The sequence below is a fragment of the Daphnia carinata genome, chromosome 7 (assembly GCF_022539665.2).
Source record: "Daphnia carinata strain CSIRO-1 chromosome 7, CSIRO_AGI_Dcar_HiC_V3, whole genome shotgun sequence".
NCBI classification, from domain to species: Eukaryota; Metazoa; Arthropoda; class Branchiopoda; order Diplostraca; family Daphniidae; genus Daphnia; species Daphnia carinata.
Window position 1 is genome coordinate 6,776,643 of NC_081337.1, and position 17,300 is coordinate 6,793,942.

General features: G+C 39.6%; 5 protein-coding genes and 1 non-coding gene across 9 annotated transcripts; 5 read left to right on the plus strand and 1 right to left on the minus strand.

Annotated features, from left to right (window-relative positions):
* Positions 1-682: 682 nt before the first annotated feature.
* LOC130689563 (uncharacterized transporter slc-17.2-like) lies at positions 683-4,041 on the plus strand. The gene is made up of 12 exons (XM_057512545.2): positions 683-1,113; positions 1,589-1,738; positions 1,824-2,041; positions 2,106-2,233; positions 2,312-2,423; positions 2,500-2,674; positions 2,768-2,895; positions 2,989-3,081; positions 3,144-3,206; positions 3,273-3,405; positions 3,496-3,740; positions 3,820-4,041. The coding sequence occupies exons 2-12, from the start codon at positions 1,696-1,698 to the stop codon at positions 3,985-3,987; spliced, it is 1,506 nt and encodes a 501-aa protein (XP_057368528.1). The 5' UTR covers positions 683-1,113; positions 1,589-1,695; the 3' UTR covers positions 3,988-4,041.
* A 273-nt stretch (positions 4,042-4,314) lies between these two features.
* On the plus strand, positions 4,315-6,801 carry LOC130689199 (sialin-like). 3 transcript variants are annotated; one of them, XM_057512266.2, is made up of 10 exons: positions 4,315-4,467; positions 4,579-4,796; positions 4,940-5,067; positions 5,145-5,256; positions 5,316-5,490; positions 5,598-5,728; positions 5,828-5,980; positions 6,051-6,183; positions 6,254-6,498; positions 6,571-6,801. In XM_057512266.2, the coding sequence occupies exons 1-10, from the start codon at positions 4,425-4,427 to the stop codon at positions 6,745-6,747; spliced, it is 1,515 nt and encodes a 504-aa protein (XP_057368249.1). In that variant the 5' UTR covers positions 4,315-4,424; the 3' UTR covers positions 6,748-6,801. The 3 variants fall into 3 exon arrangements, with proteins under 3 accessions (XP_057368249.1, XP_057368294.1, XP_059352373.1); XM_057512311.2 differs by having other exon boundaries at positions 4,579-4,790; positions 6,571-6,800; XM_059496390.1 differs by having other exon boundaries at positions 4,406-4,504.
* A 338-nt stretch (positions 6,802-7,139) lies between these two features.
* Trnal-caa (transfer RNA leucine (anticodon CAA)) lies at positions 7,140-7,257 on the plus strand. The gene is made up of 2 exons: positions 7,140-7,177; positions 7,212-7,257. It is a non-coding gene; the product is annotated as a tRNA-Leu (tRNA).
* Positions 7,258-8,526: 1,269 nt separating this feature from the next.
* LOC130690116 (transmembrane protein 64-like) lies at positions 8,527-9,797 on the plus strand. The gene is made up of 3 exons (XM_057513134.2): positions 8,527-9,257; positions 9,358-9,519; positions 9,579-9,797. Exons 1-3 carry the CDS (start codon positions 8,703-8,705, stop codon positions 9,717-9,719), a joined length of 858 nt encoding a protein of 285 aa, XP_057369117.1. The 5' UTR covers positions 8,527-8,702; the 3' UTR covers positions 9,720-9,797.
* A 323-nt stretch (positions 9,798-10,120) lies between these two features.
* LOC130689389 (alanine--glyoxylate aminotransferase 2, mitochondrial-like) lies at positions 10,121-12,792 on the minus strand. Of its 2 annotated transcripts, XM_057512439.2 has the most exons (11): positions 12,599-12,792; positions 12,424-12,521; positions 12,185-12,369; positions 11,972-12,095; positions 11,709-11,897; positions 11,450-11,647; positions 11,289-11,381; positions 10,894-11,115; positions 10,575-10,826; positions 10,354-10,483; positions 10,121-10,210 (listed from the first exon to the last, which is right to left on the minus strand). In XM_057512439.2, exons 1-10 carry the CDS (start codon positions 12,645-12,647, stop codon positions 10,385-10,387), a joined length of 1,509 nt encoding a protein of 502 aa, XP_057368422.1. In that variant the 5' UTR covers positions 12,648-12,792; the 3' UTR covers positions 10,121-10,210; positions 10,354-10,384. The 2 variants fall into 2 exon arrangements, with proteins under 2 accessions (XP_057368422.1, XP_057368357.1); XM_057512374.2 differs by having other exon boundaries at positions 10,203-10,483; positions 12,599-12,791.
* A 643-nt stretch (positions 12,793-13,435) lies between these two features.
* LOC130690464 (methyltransferase-like protein 27) lies at positions 13,436-15,083 on the plus strand. Its single transcript, XM_057513498.2, has 5 exons — positions 13,436-13,599; positions 14,313-14,444; positions 14,519-14,617; positions 14,672-14,729; positions 14,795-15,083. Exons 1-5 carry the CDS (start codon positions 13,474-13,476, stop codon positions 15,061-15,063), a joined length of 684 nt encoding a protein of 227 aa, XP_057369481.1. The 5' UTR covers positions 13,436-13,473; the 3' UTR covers positions 15,064-15,083.
* Positions 15,084-17,300: the final 2,217 nt, after the last annotated feature.

Below are 17,300 nucleotides of genomic sequence, written 5' to 3' on the forward strand. Positions count from 1 at the left end.
TTTGTGAATCGAATGCAAACCTATCAAGTTTGCACGGCGTGCGGTGCCGCTGTTTACCGGCTGTCTCTCGAATATTGTACAGTGGTTTTTGATCTATCTTTTTCTAGAAACAAAATAATGGACAAAGGATATTCAGAATACTCTTTGGTTATTTTGTTTTTTTTTTGTTTTATCATCTTCTTAGATTCATGTTGCGACTAATGTAATGAAGTCATCAACGGAACTGTCATTTCAGACGCGTCAAATAGTGCGGAGCCACTATCGGTTTTGCATGTTATGTAAGAGACAGAGGGAGGAGCTAACATGCGAGTATTGATTTTCAGTGGGTTACTGAAGGCTGACTAGTTTCGTTCACGACAGTGAACAAGATGGAAGGGTGTCAAGGAACTTCATACCCGATCAACGGAAAAAGAAAGAGTTTGTTCATAAATCTACGTGACTCGACATTGATCACCCTACATATTTTTCAAAAAGAGTTTAAACAATAGCATGGCACTTCCATGCTATGAAGTCTGAACGAGACAATAGCAGGTAATTTTCTTCCAATTCGTTCTCAATATCCGTCCTTATGATATCGAAGAGGGAAAGCCCCACAAAATGTGTAAGAGATCTTTTCACTGTGCTGCTAAGTTTTCAGATAGCGAGATTCGTAAAAATAGACGTTGTGTGCGGCAGCAGTTATTTTTGGAATTGGTTATAAAATATACCGATGTCCAGTGTTGACTCAATCTTTACAGTTATTTATCGATAAAGATTAGTCAGTGACAAATTCGAAAGCGGACAACGTGACCTCACTCTGCGCTTGTTTTTCTCTCTCTAAATTATTACGTCACTAATGTAGATCTAGACCAACAAAGTGGCTAGACGTTGCTTATCGCATCCAGCATTTCAAAAGTCCTTTTTGTATCTGCAGGCTGGTCGACACTAGAATCAATCGGTTTGTCACTCCCTGTGAGGGAGGCTGTGGTCGTGCACTGCGTGTTTGCCATAGATTACCTGTTGTGCATGCCAATTTGCGTGCTATTTTCAAACGCCACGACCAACGGCGTTAGCTGATCGCCCAGCTTTGACGTCTTTGGCCTCAGGAAGTCCACAAAACCAGGAAGAGAATAGGTGAGAGTGCGTTAATTTAATGGATTTGTTTGCTTCTTGCAAAGTGACCGACATGTAGAACTTTGGATAGCCATTTAATTACCTCATAGATGCTCGTATGGTGCAACCTATTATCAGTCTTGGGTATTTTAGTTAAGGTAAAGGTCAGTTTAACTAAACGGCTGTTTTTCGTTCACGAAATAATCACATGTCCATGGTGCTTTTGACGGGAAGGTAGATATAAAACCTCGTCAATTATTGTCAGTCCGTTTATGAAGACAGCAAGGAATCGCTTTCATTTCATTGTTCCAATGAATTGGCTGCCCTAATTAAACCACAGGTATTAGAAGTGTGAACAACATACTGGCATCGGGACAAAATTCTTGCTTGTTCCGATCGACGTACAGTTCTATGTCTACCAAATGTATTTCTCATAAAACCTGGATGTTTTAACCAAATGTTATGTTGCAAATCGGTAACGGTGCCTTTCAATCAGTTTCATCGTTCGGATACCGTCCAGTATTTAAGTGATTGTTATCGCTTGACATTGAGCTGTTTGAAAAGATTGCACCATTCACTCCGCGGTAAAAGAAACTCTTTAGAATGACTGGCAAAAAAGAAATGGATAAACCGCAAATATTAGCTCGTACGTATTCTGGATTTCAAGTAGCTTTTATCGTTATTTTGTTCCTGATCGTTACGATTATATCGCGATTATGTTCGTTTTACAGCTTCTCTTTTCGGTAGCTGTCGCTTAACCATTACGATGATGTGCTTGGTGGCATCGTTCAACTCCTTGTTAATGACCATCAATTTAGGGATGGTAATAGTGTGTATGAACAAAGGAGATCATGGCAATTGCACAAGCGATTCGGGAATGTCTGCTTCCAACAACACAAGCGATTCGGAGTTTCAGGATCAAAGCACGTGCGGATACAATACAACAGAGGTAAACATCCTTCTAGATTAATTCATCTGTGCAAGGGTGCTAGGTATCGCTTATGCGTCGATAGGAATCCGACGTCAGATGGGACAAGAATGAGCAAGGAATGTTGTTAAGCGCTACGTATTATGGAGTGGTATCTATGCAGCTTCTCACCGGTTGGCTATGCGATAAATTTGGAAAGATGAAGTTTCTAATGTAAGCAAACAGAAGAAAAATCTAAGCATATTTCAAAAATTGTAGTTTTAATCAGATAATTCCCTATTGCGCATGCAGGATCGGTGGGAGCACCGTACTGGGCATAGTGTCCGTCCTATCGCCACTGATTATTCAATATGCCGGTGTACCATTTTTCTTTGCCGCTCGCGTCGTTATGGGAGCTTGCATGGTAAACGAAGATTCCTGGCTTAATCTAATCTTTTTCTAATAAAACGATTATTTTTCTATAAATTTACAATCTCCAGTGTTTCATGATATCGCCAGTCTTACCTTTGCTGAGGCGCTGGACAACTTCTAAAGAGCAAGGGTTTTTGGTTGGTTTAGCTTTTGCTGGCGTCGGTTTAGCAAATGCGGCTACATATCCGATGACTGGTTTAATCTGCGAGCTTGGTGGATGGAGATCTATTTTCTACTTTTGTGGTATGTACTTACTCGATCCCTAACTATGATCCATAAAGACGTATAAAAGAAAGATTGCGGGCCTTCAAACGGTATCTTTTGGTTGTAAAACAGGAATATGTGGCATCTCATGGAGTGTGGTGGCCTTTTTTCTAGTTTATGACGCGCCAGGAAGGCATCCCCGCGTCAGCGTTGAGGAAAAGCAATATCTTGTGGCTACGCAACTTCAAAGTTTATCAAAGGTAAGGTAAAATCACGTTCAATAATATGCAGTTGGAGAGTGCTATGAACTGACTTTTCATTTGCCAATTTCGAGACTAATTTCTTTAATTTAGAAAACGAAAACGGTTATTCCCTGGTCAAAAATACTTTTATCCGTACCAGTTTGGGCCGTGATTACCACTAACTTCTTCTTCTTTGCAGCCACGGTAAATTTGTTCAATCATATCTAACTTTTCCCGAAAATCAAACCCTTCGAATTTTCACTCAGAAAGGAACGGTAATCAATTTACCGCTATTCGTCAGAGATGTCCTTGATTTCAGCGTCACTGAGGTACGCTCCTTCGTGATATTCAATGCGGCTAGTGGCTGACACTAATTAAAAAATTTTTGAACGCAGAACGGAATTTTTTCCGCAATGCCTTCAGTGGTTGCGTTATTGCTTCATTTAGTAATCGGACCACTTTTTGACTGGGTACGAGCCAAAAAAATATTTACAGTCACAGTCGTCAGAAAAACGTTTCACGTCATAGGTTATTTCTTATTTCTTTCTCGGAAACAAAACAATTATAAATGGAACTCAAATAAGAACGTACCCTTTTATTTACCCCCTTATACTTTAGGCACTTTATTCCCAGCGATATTGATGTTCGTCGTCAGCCAACTCCCGTCAGAGCAGAAATACATAATCATTGGTTTAATCACGATTGGCTACGCAATGTTCGAATTCGCCTGGATGGGAGGCTTTTCGTTCGCCTTCATGGATATGGCTCCTGACTATGTGGGAATCATTCAGGGTATCAACAACACGATAGGTCTCATGCCTGGATTCATAATGCCAGTCGTCATTTCTAATATGACTCCAGATGTAAAATAGCTTTTCTCATGCTGTATTTCATGAATGGTTCGCAAATCAACAATAATTTTTTTCTTTCAACCAATTTCAGGGGACCTCTGAACAGTGGAGCTACGTGTTTATTATGTTTGGTGGATTGTATACTGTAGCATGTTTGATATTTCTGATATTTGGAAATTCAGAATTGCAGAGTTGGGGCAAAGCAAAAGACCCTGGTAACATTCAAATAGCCAAATCCCTCGAAACCATGATCGTGTGATAAAATGCATGTATAGGAAAAATAAATTCTTGATCTCTGTTAGGATCATTTAAACTCTGAATTAAGAAACGTAACATTGTATCCTATATGTTTGTTCAAATTTTGCGATACAACTTACCAACCGCCACAGCGTTTTCAACTGTGTTCACGTTCAAAAACATGTACCTAGTTGTTTACGCGAAGTATAATAAAAACAGAATGACCTGCAAAAACGGGAAGGTCGTTATGTAACGAATGCGTATAAGAGCTTTTGCGTATTGCACTGCACGTCGGCATTGTAAGCTAATTCGTTGGGTCTGAAGTAACAAGCATCACTCGGAGACGTCGTGTTCCTATCGTAGATGCATAAAAGTTACGCTATATGTTTGTAAGCCCGCAATCTCCGATGGGAGCATTCAATCATCAACAAACCATAGGCTTTACTAGTTTTCAACAAAATGAAGTCAAAGGAGCTGGATGGTGCGCCGCGAGTGATTGCACGTAAGTTAATTTTATAATGATCCCTGGCATTAACTCGGTACTTAAAGCAAGTTTAGCGAGTCCTTCGATTCTTATTTTACTACAGAGAATAAAATATTTGCTTTTTTACAGCTCGGTTACTACTGAGCTGCAGATTGACAATCAGCCTTGCTTGCTTATTTACTTCTTTTGCCGCCATCGTAATGACGATCAACCTATCCATGGCGATTGTGTGCATGAACAAGCGCTCAAAACAGCTGGATAGAACGGACGGAATAAACAGCACCAATTCAAGTTCAGGATACTTTGAATCAAACAGCACTTGTAGCGAAGACCTCAACACGGTACAAGTACTATTCCATAAGACTGTGTTCAACGGACTGCCTATTATAACAAACTATGCCCATGCTTTAAGTTGTTGAACACACCGCTGACTGGAAGGACTTCTGATTAAGGTCCGCACAAGATTTTATGTTGATTTTCGTTGTTGTAGGAAAAAGAAATGTATTTAGACAAGCCAGCTCAGGGAATGCTACTGGGAGCTCTTTATTACGGAGTGGTCGCCGTGCAACTTTTGGTTGGTTGGCTATGTGACAAATTTGGCAAGTACAAACTTCAAATGTAAGTAAAATATTTGGCATGTTCCATCCCGCAAGTTCAAATGATTAATGCATGAGAAAAATGTTCTTTAAAACAAGGGCTCTCGGTTCCAGCGTTCTAGCAATTGCATCCTTCGCCTCTCCAGTAATTCTAGAATCTGCTGGCGTCCCCTACTACTTTGCCCTCCGTATCGTGAAGGGTGTTGGCATGGTAAGTTAGCAACAGCGATTTGAAATCATATCATCACGGCAATCAAACAATTCTTGCAGAGCTTCGCCATTTCTTCAATGTTACCTATGCTAACTCGCTGGACTACTAATCAAGAGCAAGGTCTGTTGGTGGGCATTGCTTCTGCTGGTATAGGCCTAGCCAATTCAGTTACCTATCCGATTTCTGGACTGCTGTGTCAGCACGGAGGTTGGAAAGCGATCTTCTACTTTGGTGGTACGTGTTGAGCTTTTGAACTATACGTGGAGGACAAAACCTGTTTCGTGGAAGTGAAAACACTACGGCAACAAAACGTTATCGTTTTACAATATTTATTCGAACAGGAGCGTGTGGTACGGTGGCAACGCTCTTCATTGTATGCTTAGTGTATGACGGCCCAGCAAAACATCCCCGAGTGGATGCAGAGGAGAAGCAATATCTTCTTTCTTTTCAACTTCAGAGTGAAATTTCAACGGTATAATGACTGCTGTATTGCGGAATATTAAAAGAAATGACGATGCATGTATACCAAGCCTCTGTGCAATGCTACAATATTTTCACCTAATTCAAACAGAAGCGACGAATAATCCCGTGGGCGAAAATGCTTCGTTCCATACCCGTTTGGTCTGTTGTCGTCACAAATTTTTTCTTCTTCGCGGTGGTAAAGGGAATAGTACTCAACCTGCCAATCTTTGTCCGTGATGTCCTGGACTTCACAGTTACTGAGGTATGGTGTACAAGATCTTGGGCTAGTAGCGACGCCAATTCCCGTACACTAATTTCGTTTTATACTTTAGAATGGAATTTTTTCTGCAATGCCATTAATTGCAGCTCTTTTGCTCCACTTACTCGTTGGCCCAATTTTTGATTACGTACGTACCCACAACAAGTACACCCCTACTACTGTACGGAAAATCTTCCATATCGTAGGTATAATCTTTGCAGTACATCAATATAATTAAATGCACGTCTTTATCTTTTTCTTGGCACGAACATTTAGGTACGCTTATTCCTGGGGCTTTGATGTTCGTCTCTAGCCAGCTTTCATCTGAGTACAAATATTTCATCATATCGTTGATAACGATCAGTTATTCTCTTACTGAGTTTGCCGTGATGGGAGGCTTTGGTTACGCTATGATTGATCTTGCCCCTGACTACCTCGGTATTCTACAAGGGATCAATAAAACTATTAGTTTGGCTCCAGGATTTATTACGCCGCTTATCGTATCGGCCCTGACACCAGACGTAAATCAATTGGGAGAGAGATTTTCTTTTCACGTGTTTATTCAATTTTTTATTTCGTGTTATTATCTTTAGGGGTCGAGCGAGGAATGGCAACATGTTTTCATTCTTTTTGGTGCGTTATACGTTCTATCATGCTTAGTGTTTGTTACCTGTGGAAGCGCACAACAACAAAGCTGGGGAAAAGCAATCAAGAATGACACAGTCAGTGGCCTCAATGATTCAAGCAAATCGTGCAATAATTTTGCATAGAAAGATCACAGGAAGTTTCCTTCCAGATATTTTTGCCTTATCCATATGAATTATACGCTTTGAAAATACAACAATGGTTTGGCTGTTTGAAGTGTGCTGTGTGAACATATTATCTACAAAAACGGTACGATCATCGCAAGATTTTCCATATTTGATTCGTGCAACATCACTTCTTGTGTAGCTACCCAAACTAACTGATTTTAATTTGAGAACAATATGGATATTCTTGGTACATATATCCTAAAGGCATTTTTTTTTCGTCTAGCAGATTAGTGTCACTGAGAAGCAGACTAGTTTCTATTATGTTACAACAGCAAATGGTGTTCACATTCCGATAGACCAACAAAAAATTTTAACTGAATGTGAAAGAAATTTCTTCAATGAATAATGTTGTCAGGATGGCCGAGCGGTCTAAGGCGCCAGACTCAAGTGTAAAAACTTTCCGTGTCCAACGGATGGAAGAATTCTGGTCCTCAACAGAGGGCGTGGGTTCAAATCCCACTTCTGACATCTATTTTACAATTTTTATGAACGTTTCCGTGTTGTGATGAAATGTTCAAAGAGAAACTTTCTATTACGTCAGGTTTTCATATGCTTATTAAAAACATTTGTTACCGTTTTTTCTGTTTATGTCTGACATTTTTTATTTCCTGAAAAATACAAAATCAATTTCAATTCAAAATTCAATATAACATTTTTTTCCTATTAAAAAATAATATTATTAAATCTAAATAACTATATATGTATCTGATTCAAAAATTAACAAGGAACACGAAAATGAAATTTTTTTTACGTAGAGTTTATGGTTTTTGAATAATCAAAGAAGTTTGATGTGTCACGCTAACGCTGTAGCGTACTGGCGCGCTAATAATAGTTTCGATTCGCCAGAAAGAGAAACATGTAGCAACATTAGAACAAACATTAGAACCATGTATTTAAAGCGAAATCTAAAATTTTGCCAAAATTGAAAAAATGAGAAGGCTATAGCCTTCCCACTTTTGTCAAAATCGGAAAAAATCGAAATCTTTCGGAAAGCGATGAAAATCCCACAGTATACCCCAATTTAAACGCTGATTCAGAGAATACCGTTTGTTTTTTTTTGTCAAGTAAGCCGTTTTTGAAATAATCGTAATTTAAAGATAAAGTCGGGCTTATTTTTTTAGTCGGGCTCATTTTTTTAAGCCCAACTTAAAGTTTTTTACGTTTTATTCAAAAACTGTGATTCCCACGAGAATAAAATCCTCATATTTGTGATGCCCTCTTAATTCTGCATCAGAACCATGTATTTAAAGCGAAATCTAACCTTATCACTTTTGCAATTTTCTTCAAATCCTAGGTTTCATTAAAAATACATTATTCCGATTCGAAATTGATCGCTGATCACGAAAATGGGGTATGTTTTTATATCAGGCTCCTACTTTTTGAATTAACCGTAAAAAACAGAAAGTCGGGATTATTTAGTCGGGCTTAAAATTTTTTCGGTCAGTGTATGTAGAAAATTAGCTAGAAACGTGACCGGTAGATGGCGTAGCTGTAAAAAGAAAAAAAGGCCAGTATTTTTTATTTTTATTTTGGGTAAAACGGATTGCCATATTGCCATAGATTGGCATATTTTCATGTACTTGTTAAATTAAAACTCTCATATTGATTGAATTTCCCGAAAAGTTTAATGTTATTAGCCATCTATTTGCATTGTTTGCACAATTCCTCGTATTCACTTCGGAACCAGGAAGTTGACGGAAAGGGAAGGTTGGTGTTATTGCCACCTCAAAAATTCAGCAATCGTCGATCGCATCGTTGACCTTGCACATCATCAAATGTTGTGTTGACAGCACCGAAGTGTAATACCAAAACATTATTGTGCAGTCGACAAACGTGCACCTTAATGTCAGCCACGCTAGACTAGTTTTCCTCTGTTTTATGTTTTTATCACGAACCCAATTAAGTTGTAAAACATGGGGCCTCCAAGTCCTTTCAAATCGACGACAGCTGTGTTTTCCCTAGACGAGGAGAACAACTACAGTAGTCTTAATACAGTTTCACTCAATAGAACTTCGTTTGTGTCGGGGCCGATGTGTCAGTGCTTACTTTCACTTTTAACCCTAGCTATCATGGCTTGCTTTGTCTTCATGTTTCGGGATTCCATATATCATGTTTTGTTGTGGATAGAGAAACAGGATACTTGGGTTACATGTATTATGTTTACCGCCCTCTTCACAATTGTGTCACTCCCTTTAACTTGGGGTTATATACTGCTCAATCTTGCGTGTGGATACTTGTTTGGGATGCTAGCTGGTATTTTGGTTGTTACTACTACAGCAGCAGTTGGGGTATTTTGTGCACATGTTATTGTGAAGCAGCTCTGCCTCGGATTCATCACTACAAAACTTCTCAACTCCCACAGTCTCCGTGCATTTGTCAATGTTATATCTGGACCTCAAGCTTTCAAAGTTGTTGCTTTTGCAAGGCTCACTCCTATACCATTTGGACTTCAAAATGCAATCTTTGCTGTATGGTCCTCTCATTTGTTCTTTCATATTATTCCATATCTCGTCATGTTTTTTTTGTTATTAATATCTTTTCTTCTTTGCATTGTGATCACATTTTTAGGGAAGCTCAATCGGTGTTGGCCGTTATATGTTGGCAACAGCATTGGGTCTATTGCCTACTCAAGTAATCAATGTTTATTTGGGCAGCACATTACGATCCATGCAAGATGTCCTTACTGACGATAATACCGCAACAACTGGATACGTCGTATTCTGCATTCAGGTCTTGTAGAAAATTAGATATCATGTATATTTAGTTTTTAATTCCCATGTTGATATCAGGTTGCTATCAGTATTGGCTTGATGACCTATGTTGTTAGAAGAGCAAAACAAGAGCTGCAAAAAATTGTGCTGTTGACCACCAACACTCTACATAAAGTGGAACTCGGATTGCCCGACGAACCATTCAGCAATAAATGTTGATTATTAACAACATTGACTTCTGACAAAAGAAAGCTTATGCACTTCAATGTTCGCAATATTCACTCCGTTTGATAATTAGTTGAAACGCATGAATTATTGTATTTCAGTGTGTTCATCACTATGTATTTTTTAGTAATAATTCCTGCCGCCCAGTTTCCCCTGGTTGAGCTGGCTCTCAATTCACAGTTCGTGGGGCACGGCTGCTTTACCAATGTTAGATATTTATTGTGTTTTGTTTACTGACAAATTGACAATCAAGCTCTTCCCGTGCAGTGCCTACAATTTAACAAAGTACTTAACTTTAAGCAATATGTTCACCTTGTCTCAGTTTACCCCTCATAATAACATGAATACGACTCTGGCAGCATTTTATCAATTCCATTCAGATGATCTAGTCCATGTTAGGCATCTGTTCCAATGTATTTTTGCACATGCAAATTATATGGCTGCTAATAGGCGGGACGACTCGGGGAAAAAAAAATATTGATATTCTACCAATTTATTTAAAAATGACCCTTTTAGAGTAAGTCGTATTATATGTCCCTCGGCAATACACATAATTAATATTTATGCATTTTTTTTTGTAACCAATCACTCTAAATCTGACAAACAATAAAAAAACCCGTTTTCTTACCAGTTATGAAAGTTTGAACCATATTTGTTTTTCACTTTTCCAGGAAAGTAACAATTGATTTTCTTAACACGGCAACGGCAAAGTCTACGTCAGACTTAGTAATACACATGGGTGGTTTAATGCGGAAGACCTAAAAGAAGAACCGTTTCATTTGAAACATTAGTTGACGTTTATTTTATTATTAGTATTATTTTTATTTGAAAGTGCAGTTATAGCCTTACGTTGCCGAAGAATCCTCCTTTGCCGTAAAGAACTCCCATGTCTTTGCATTGCTCCCAGATAGCGAGAACGTCAGCAGGTGCGAGAGGGGCCCGTGTTTCAGGGTCCGAAACGAGTTCAACACCAATCATCAAGCCCTTGCCGCGGACGTCTCCCACCAAACTTGGGAATTCGTCACGCAGCTTGGCCAGCTCGAGAAGAAAATAAGTGCCTACATCGCGGCAATTCGCCTGCGTCTTATCCGCTTCAATGGCCTTTTTTTTTAGTTAACATTCTATTATGACTTGGTTGATCAATGTTCTTTTACTTCAGGTAACTCACATCCAAAACGGCCATGCCCACTGTTGAAGCAACTGGATTTCCTCCAAAAGTGTTGAAGTGCAATGCTGCGCTCATAGTTTTAGCGATGGCGGGTGTAGTAACAACAGCTGCCATAGGATAACCATTGCCCATTCCTTTAGCCATGGTTACAATATCGGGAATTGTATCATGACCCTCAAAACCCCAGAAATGTTCTCCAGTACGGCCAAATCCAGTTTGAACCTAAATTGGATAATGGTGATATAACAACACTGCTCGACTACGTACACAGCAACGCTACTTGGTGAAACGCTCGGAGCGCAACGTCAACGTTTGTTGAGAAAGCAATGTGCAATAAATTATTAGTTTAAATGTTACATTCAAATTGCAAATTTCGAACAATGTACGGGACTTACCTCATCGGCAATGCAAACTCCACCGTAATTTCTGATTAACTGGAAAGCGGATTTCAAAAATCCTTTTGGATACTGGACTGTACCGCCAACTCCCTATATAATCAAGCCGTCCAATTACCATTTTTTAGGGACCTGAGAGGAAGAACGAACGTCAAAATCACCTGAATAGATTCGGCAAAAAAACCGCCCACTCGTCCTTTTGGTGCTGAATAGCGTAACACTTCTTCCAGTTGATCAACATATTTGCCCGACGCAACGCACTGTCCAGGTGAGCAATTGCAGCTGCGAGTAGTCTGAACGGGTGAATCACGACAATGTTTTCCACCCCATTCTCCTCTATACGGATCAGCGTTCATCGTCTTAATATAACATCTGGCATTACACAACTGATTTTATATAATTTCGTTTACTTTAAAATACCTGATGGATGCCGAAGTTTCCAGCAACGTTGAACCGCCAAGTGGAATGTGCTGTGAGCCCGTTTGTAGCAGGGCTCATTCCATGGTAAGCGTTCCGAAAAGATATCAGATCGTAGCAACCAGTGTACATACGTGCCATCATCATGGCCAAATCATTGGCTTCAGACCCGCTGTTGACAAAATATACAACCTAGAAGAAAAATTCATGTCAAGTGCTAGCTATCGACGTTCTCATGCGAAAATTCTTAATTTGATCTCATATACCTTTAAATCTCCTGGCAAGGTGGCCACGAGTCGTTCCGCATATTCATGGATTTTTGGGTGTAAATAAATGTTGGTTGTGTGCCAAACTTTATCCAACTGCTTTTTGGTAGCTTCATTTACTTTTCTAAAAAAAAAAAAAAAAAAGGAACAATCACAGTAATTTGTCAGCTGATTAATAGGCATAGTAAGAAAAAAATCACCAATTTGACTTACGGATGACAATGACCAACGGATACAGTAACAATGCCTCCAAATAAATCAAGATAACGAACACCATTATGATCGAATAGCCACTGCATGTGTCCTTGGTGAATAAGAAGAGGGGTTTTGTAGTAGGTGAAAAGTGCTGGATTTAAGTGATTGGCACGTATAGAACGGATTTTATCAAAATCTGGTCCCTAAGAAAACAATTTGTATTATGTATACTCTATTGCAAAAAGTACCATTATTACTTCATAAGGACCAGGTTGAAAACTTGTTGCAGGCATTGGTGGAACAACGACATCCTTGGCTGATAATGTACTAGCCCTATGGTACCAAGTTTGGATCCCTATCAAATACAAAATTTATTTCAAATTTAAATAAACAAAGTATTTTTAAGAGGATAATATAAAATTTTAAAAATACCAAATCGTAACTGCTTTGAAAACAGGTTGGCGCTAGGTAGAAAATTCATTTTTGAGCAACTGAATCGAGTCAGAGCGGCATCTAGCAGAGCGCTTTAACTTATGCGCCGCATTGAATCCCGGTTGGCTGTACGTAAACGATATGTCCCGAGCAGTCCCGAAAACTTATATGGTAATGCTTTAGCAGCCTCGATTGTCTACATGCCTATCCAAGGTCAAATAAAAATCTAAACAACAGCTATGTGGCACAACGTTGCCATCCTCTTAAAATTCAATTTCAAAGGAAGAATTCATTTATATATAAATTCTTCATTTTATTCGCCCTCACTCTCTTTGGATATCAGTAAGCAATTTAATGCCATACCATGATACATTGAAAAGCAGCTTCACTACTATTTCTAAAGGATCGCATAAACAATACGTAAATCTAATTCGAAAATTTCTGTATGCATCCGTTGCGAGGGAGAGACTACCAATTCAATTCACTATCAGGGGCTGGTCTAAACAAAAAGCCAAGCATTGACCAAGACATAAGGTATCATACAAACTACGCATTTCTTTTGATTCTACTTCACTTCGATAGATATAAATCGATCTAACTGATGCGATTAGGTTGTACACCTTTCAACATTGGCGTAACATATCAAGTTATCGTACGGCCTTCCAGCACAAAGTCGAGAATGTAAATACAAAAGAAAAAAAAAAATTAACAAATAAATAAAACCTTAAAAGAAAGTCAGAAGGTCGAACGGGCATCGTTGCCCCCTCGGGCGACAAGTTGATATGGGGAACTGGCCAAACAAGTTAAAGCCTTTGAAATTAGTGAAGTCGTAGTTTTGAATTGTGTTCTCGACCCTATCAGTCAGTGTATCAAAAATGGCTGATACTGCCAGTGATCCTACGGCCGATCGTTGCCAACTGAACGCGACTCTCAGCTCATCTGTTCATGACAAAAATGAGCTTTTACGTTTCTACCAACAATGGAGTGACAAATATGACGAGGTAATGTTGCACAATTGAACCTACCTTACCTTGTTTTGACAAAATGGCAGTTATGTCAAATGAAGACTACTTGCTTGCTAACACTTGACAGGCATGCAGGCTATGAAGTGTCAAGTGTCTAGCTCGTTTGGCCATAAGGTGCTGTCGGCCTACGAAAGCTAAATTTTTCGTTCATTTTCTTTTCTATTATTGGATCTTTTTTGGACAATCGTTAAATCAACGTTGCCAGTTTTAAGAACAAATTTAGCGAGAATTCAGAAAGTGTCATCGAAAAAAAAAAAGAAACACAAATTTCTTCTTTTCATTTTTCTCCTTTTTTCTTACTTTGCAACCAAAAAGAGCTGACACGGAGGTGCAATTACGTAAATATAAAAATAACAAAATAACGAAATAAAGAATCGGTGAAAACGATCATGCGTGTGGGAACTCGGTTAGTCGGTCTTGCGGTTTGGCTTCGTGGCGTGAACTTTTTCCTCCACGTGAAAAAAAACACGCATGTGTCATTCCCGCAGCAATGGCACTAAATGGTACTGCGCCACCGCGAGGTTTCAAATATGTGCGACTCGAGCTTTTTTTTAAAATTTTTTTTATTATTATTTCAGCTTTCTAATAATAAAGAAAAATAATAAAAGCTCACTAATTGTTCATTATTGTTGTGTCTTTCTTAATTTTCTCACCTTTTTTTCCCACATCGATGATCGTATGCGGATTAGGATTTCCGAACGGAGCATTACATCGGACCTTGTTTGACCGTCGAGGCCGTTTGCGAGCTCATTCCCGATGAAAAACGTGCTGACGTCACGGTGTTGGACGTTGCCGCCGGCACTGGATTGGTCGGTTTGGAAGTAAACAATTTAATAACCCATTAACGACTGAGGCAATTAACTTGACCGTCTTTCCTAATTCGTTTATCACCCAGTTAGCGAAAAATGGTTTCAAGGTGATCGATGCTATTGACGGATCGGAAGCCATGCTAACTAAATTACGCCAAAAGGGCATTTACAGATGCACAACACAGGTGACTAATTCCATTTCGAACAATGTTTACTGATTCTAATATTCGTGGTAACAGGCTATGCTGGGCAATGGCCAAGATAGCAGATCTCTACCAGAAAATGCATATGACGTTGGTACGTTCATGTGCTTAATTATTAGAAATGTTTTAATAATTGCGTGTTGCTTATCTGTTGGACAGTAACGAGCTCCGGTGGGTTCGTTCCCGGTCATTTGCCTGTTTCGGCCGTGCACGATCTCATTCGCATGTGCAAACCAGGCGGGTTGATTGTCATCGTGATGCGTTACGAATACCTGAGCACTTGCGAGGAGCTGCGTCCATTAGAGCCGCTGATGATCGAGCTGGAGCACAAGAGTCCGAGTTGTTGGAGCCGACTGAAGCGCCACATCAGTCCAAACTACCTCCTCGACAAGGACGGCATTGTCTTTGTCTATCGAAAATCTTTGTGAAAATAAAATGTTGAAAAGATTTTAGTTCTCTCCCTTTTTCTTTTACTCCCTCTTCCATAACGTTGTCGTCGGCGGTGCAATCATAAGTTCGTATTTTTTGATGGAAGACGCAGCGTCTGAAAGTCACCGCAACAACAACCTGAACGACCTTCTTCATCTCTTGCGAATAATAATAATAATAAAAAAAAAGACGTAATAAAATAATATAAAGGAGACACAAAAAGAAAATGAGGCATTCGAAATTCTTCAGCGCTGTAAAACAGAAAAAAAAAAGAAACTGGAAAATAGCGAATGGAAAGTGACGGGCTATCGCATCATCACCGCTGGAAGTGAAAGAATCGTCTTAGTCCCGCGGCGGGAGTCGGCGGCTCGGGTCCTCCCGTTCGGTCGTTTAGTCCCGATATTGGAACGCGTGACGCTAGATGGTGCCAGCCGTGATTTTCGCTGGTCTACTCACATTTTGCTTGGAAACAAGAAAAATAAAAAAAAAAAATTATCCGAAAAGCCGGATTTGCTTGTGCCAATATGGAACGAGACTAGCCATGACGATTCCTGTTGTTGCAAAACGTGATCGCCAGCAGGCAAATCCGCTGGGTAAAGAAAGAAAAAACGGTTGAAAACAGCAAAATAAAACGAGTGGGAAAATAGAAAAGTTTTATGGATGTTTCTTTTTTTTTTAATTATTATTATTGAAAAACAAAATATAATCGGACACGTCATGAAGCCAATCCATTTCTTCTATTAGGAGAGGTATCTCACCAAAAACACGTCGCCTTTCTATCTGGACATCCACCTTCCCCCTAAAAAAAAAATAGATAAAATAAAAGAAACTTAACATTTTCAGTTGTGTACCCAATTTCTTTTAAGTTATTAAAAAGAAAAAAAAAAAAGGTTTTCGAGTTCGAGTTTTCGATATCGACCTGTTTTGCACTTTCACGTTATCAGTGATAGGGAACCAGCCAAGCATTTAGGGGACAGGGCCAACCATTCGTCACCTTCGAGAAAATCTTTCGTTTCTTCAGAGAAGGGAATGAAGTGGAGGAACAAGGATGGGTATACAAACATTGGATAACGTTAAGAACCAGGACGAACCATCATCCCTCCGTACCCTATAAATAACATCTCCAATACATCGCAGCGGCGCTCATCCAGGCCAAGTGAAAATCTCAAATATTCAAAAGAAAAAAAAAAAAAAAAAAGAAAAAGATGAGACACCACAGAGAAATGTCTCTGATGGATTGACGTACGAAATCCCCCACCAAAAAAAAAGTAGAACTGATTCACGAACATTCTCTTCCATTTTATTGTGCGGTTTTTTTTTTCAGATTTTCCGGCGTGATAATTAGACAGTTTTTTTTTTTCTTCTTCTACCAACCCCCCCCCCCCCCCATCTCTCTCCTCCAACTTTCTTTCCCCCTTTTTTTCTTCTTCTAGTAAATAGTAAGTGAGCGAGAGAGAGGGAGAGAGAGAGAGAGGTCGTGTGAAACATTCGGCCCCGCTGCTGGGACGTGCGGCACTGCGGCAGGCATATGGATCCTCCAAGTAATAAATAAGTATGGCTTGTAATTGAGTTGGAGATGATGGCCGCCCCTCTCTCTCGGAGAAGCAAACCCAAAGAGAGTCGCACAGGCCGGGTACACGAATAGCAGAGAGATGGCCGCCTTCAAAAGAAAAACACAGAGGGAAAGAGAAGCGGACTCGTTGGGGCTGTCCCAAATTAAATTACACACCTCCACCGATAGGGACCGCGCGCTGAGAGGAGGCACGAATAAGAGTATAGAGAAGCGTTAGGGCTTGTGTGGTGCCTTCTTAACGATCCCGAAAGAAGAGAAAAGGTCAGCCGGGGTCGCCCGATCACAGGTGGCAGCGACCAGATACTCGTGTTGCATCTAGCTCTATTTTCCCTAATTAAATTCCGCCCAAGTCGTATCGTTACGGGAGTCTCTTTTCTATTTTTATATTGGGGGGTGTTCAGCTCAACCTGTCGGGTTGCTGCTGGGTCCGTGACACTCATCAGACACCTCCTCTTTTCTTTCAAAAAGAGAAGAAAAAAAAATTAATGATAATTGTTGAAAGTATGCGAATGAACGGCTTTTTTTTTTTTTTGCTCATACGCATGCTTGTGTGCGATCATGTCTATTATTTGCATCGTGTAGTCGGCATAGGTGTTCGTGTAGGTGAGAGGCATCTAGTGAAGTACACATAAGAGTTTAGAAAAAAAAAAAAAAAAGAAAAAA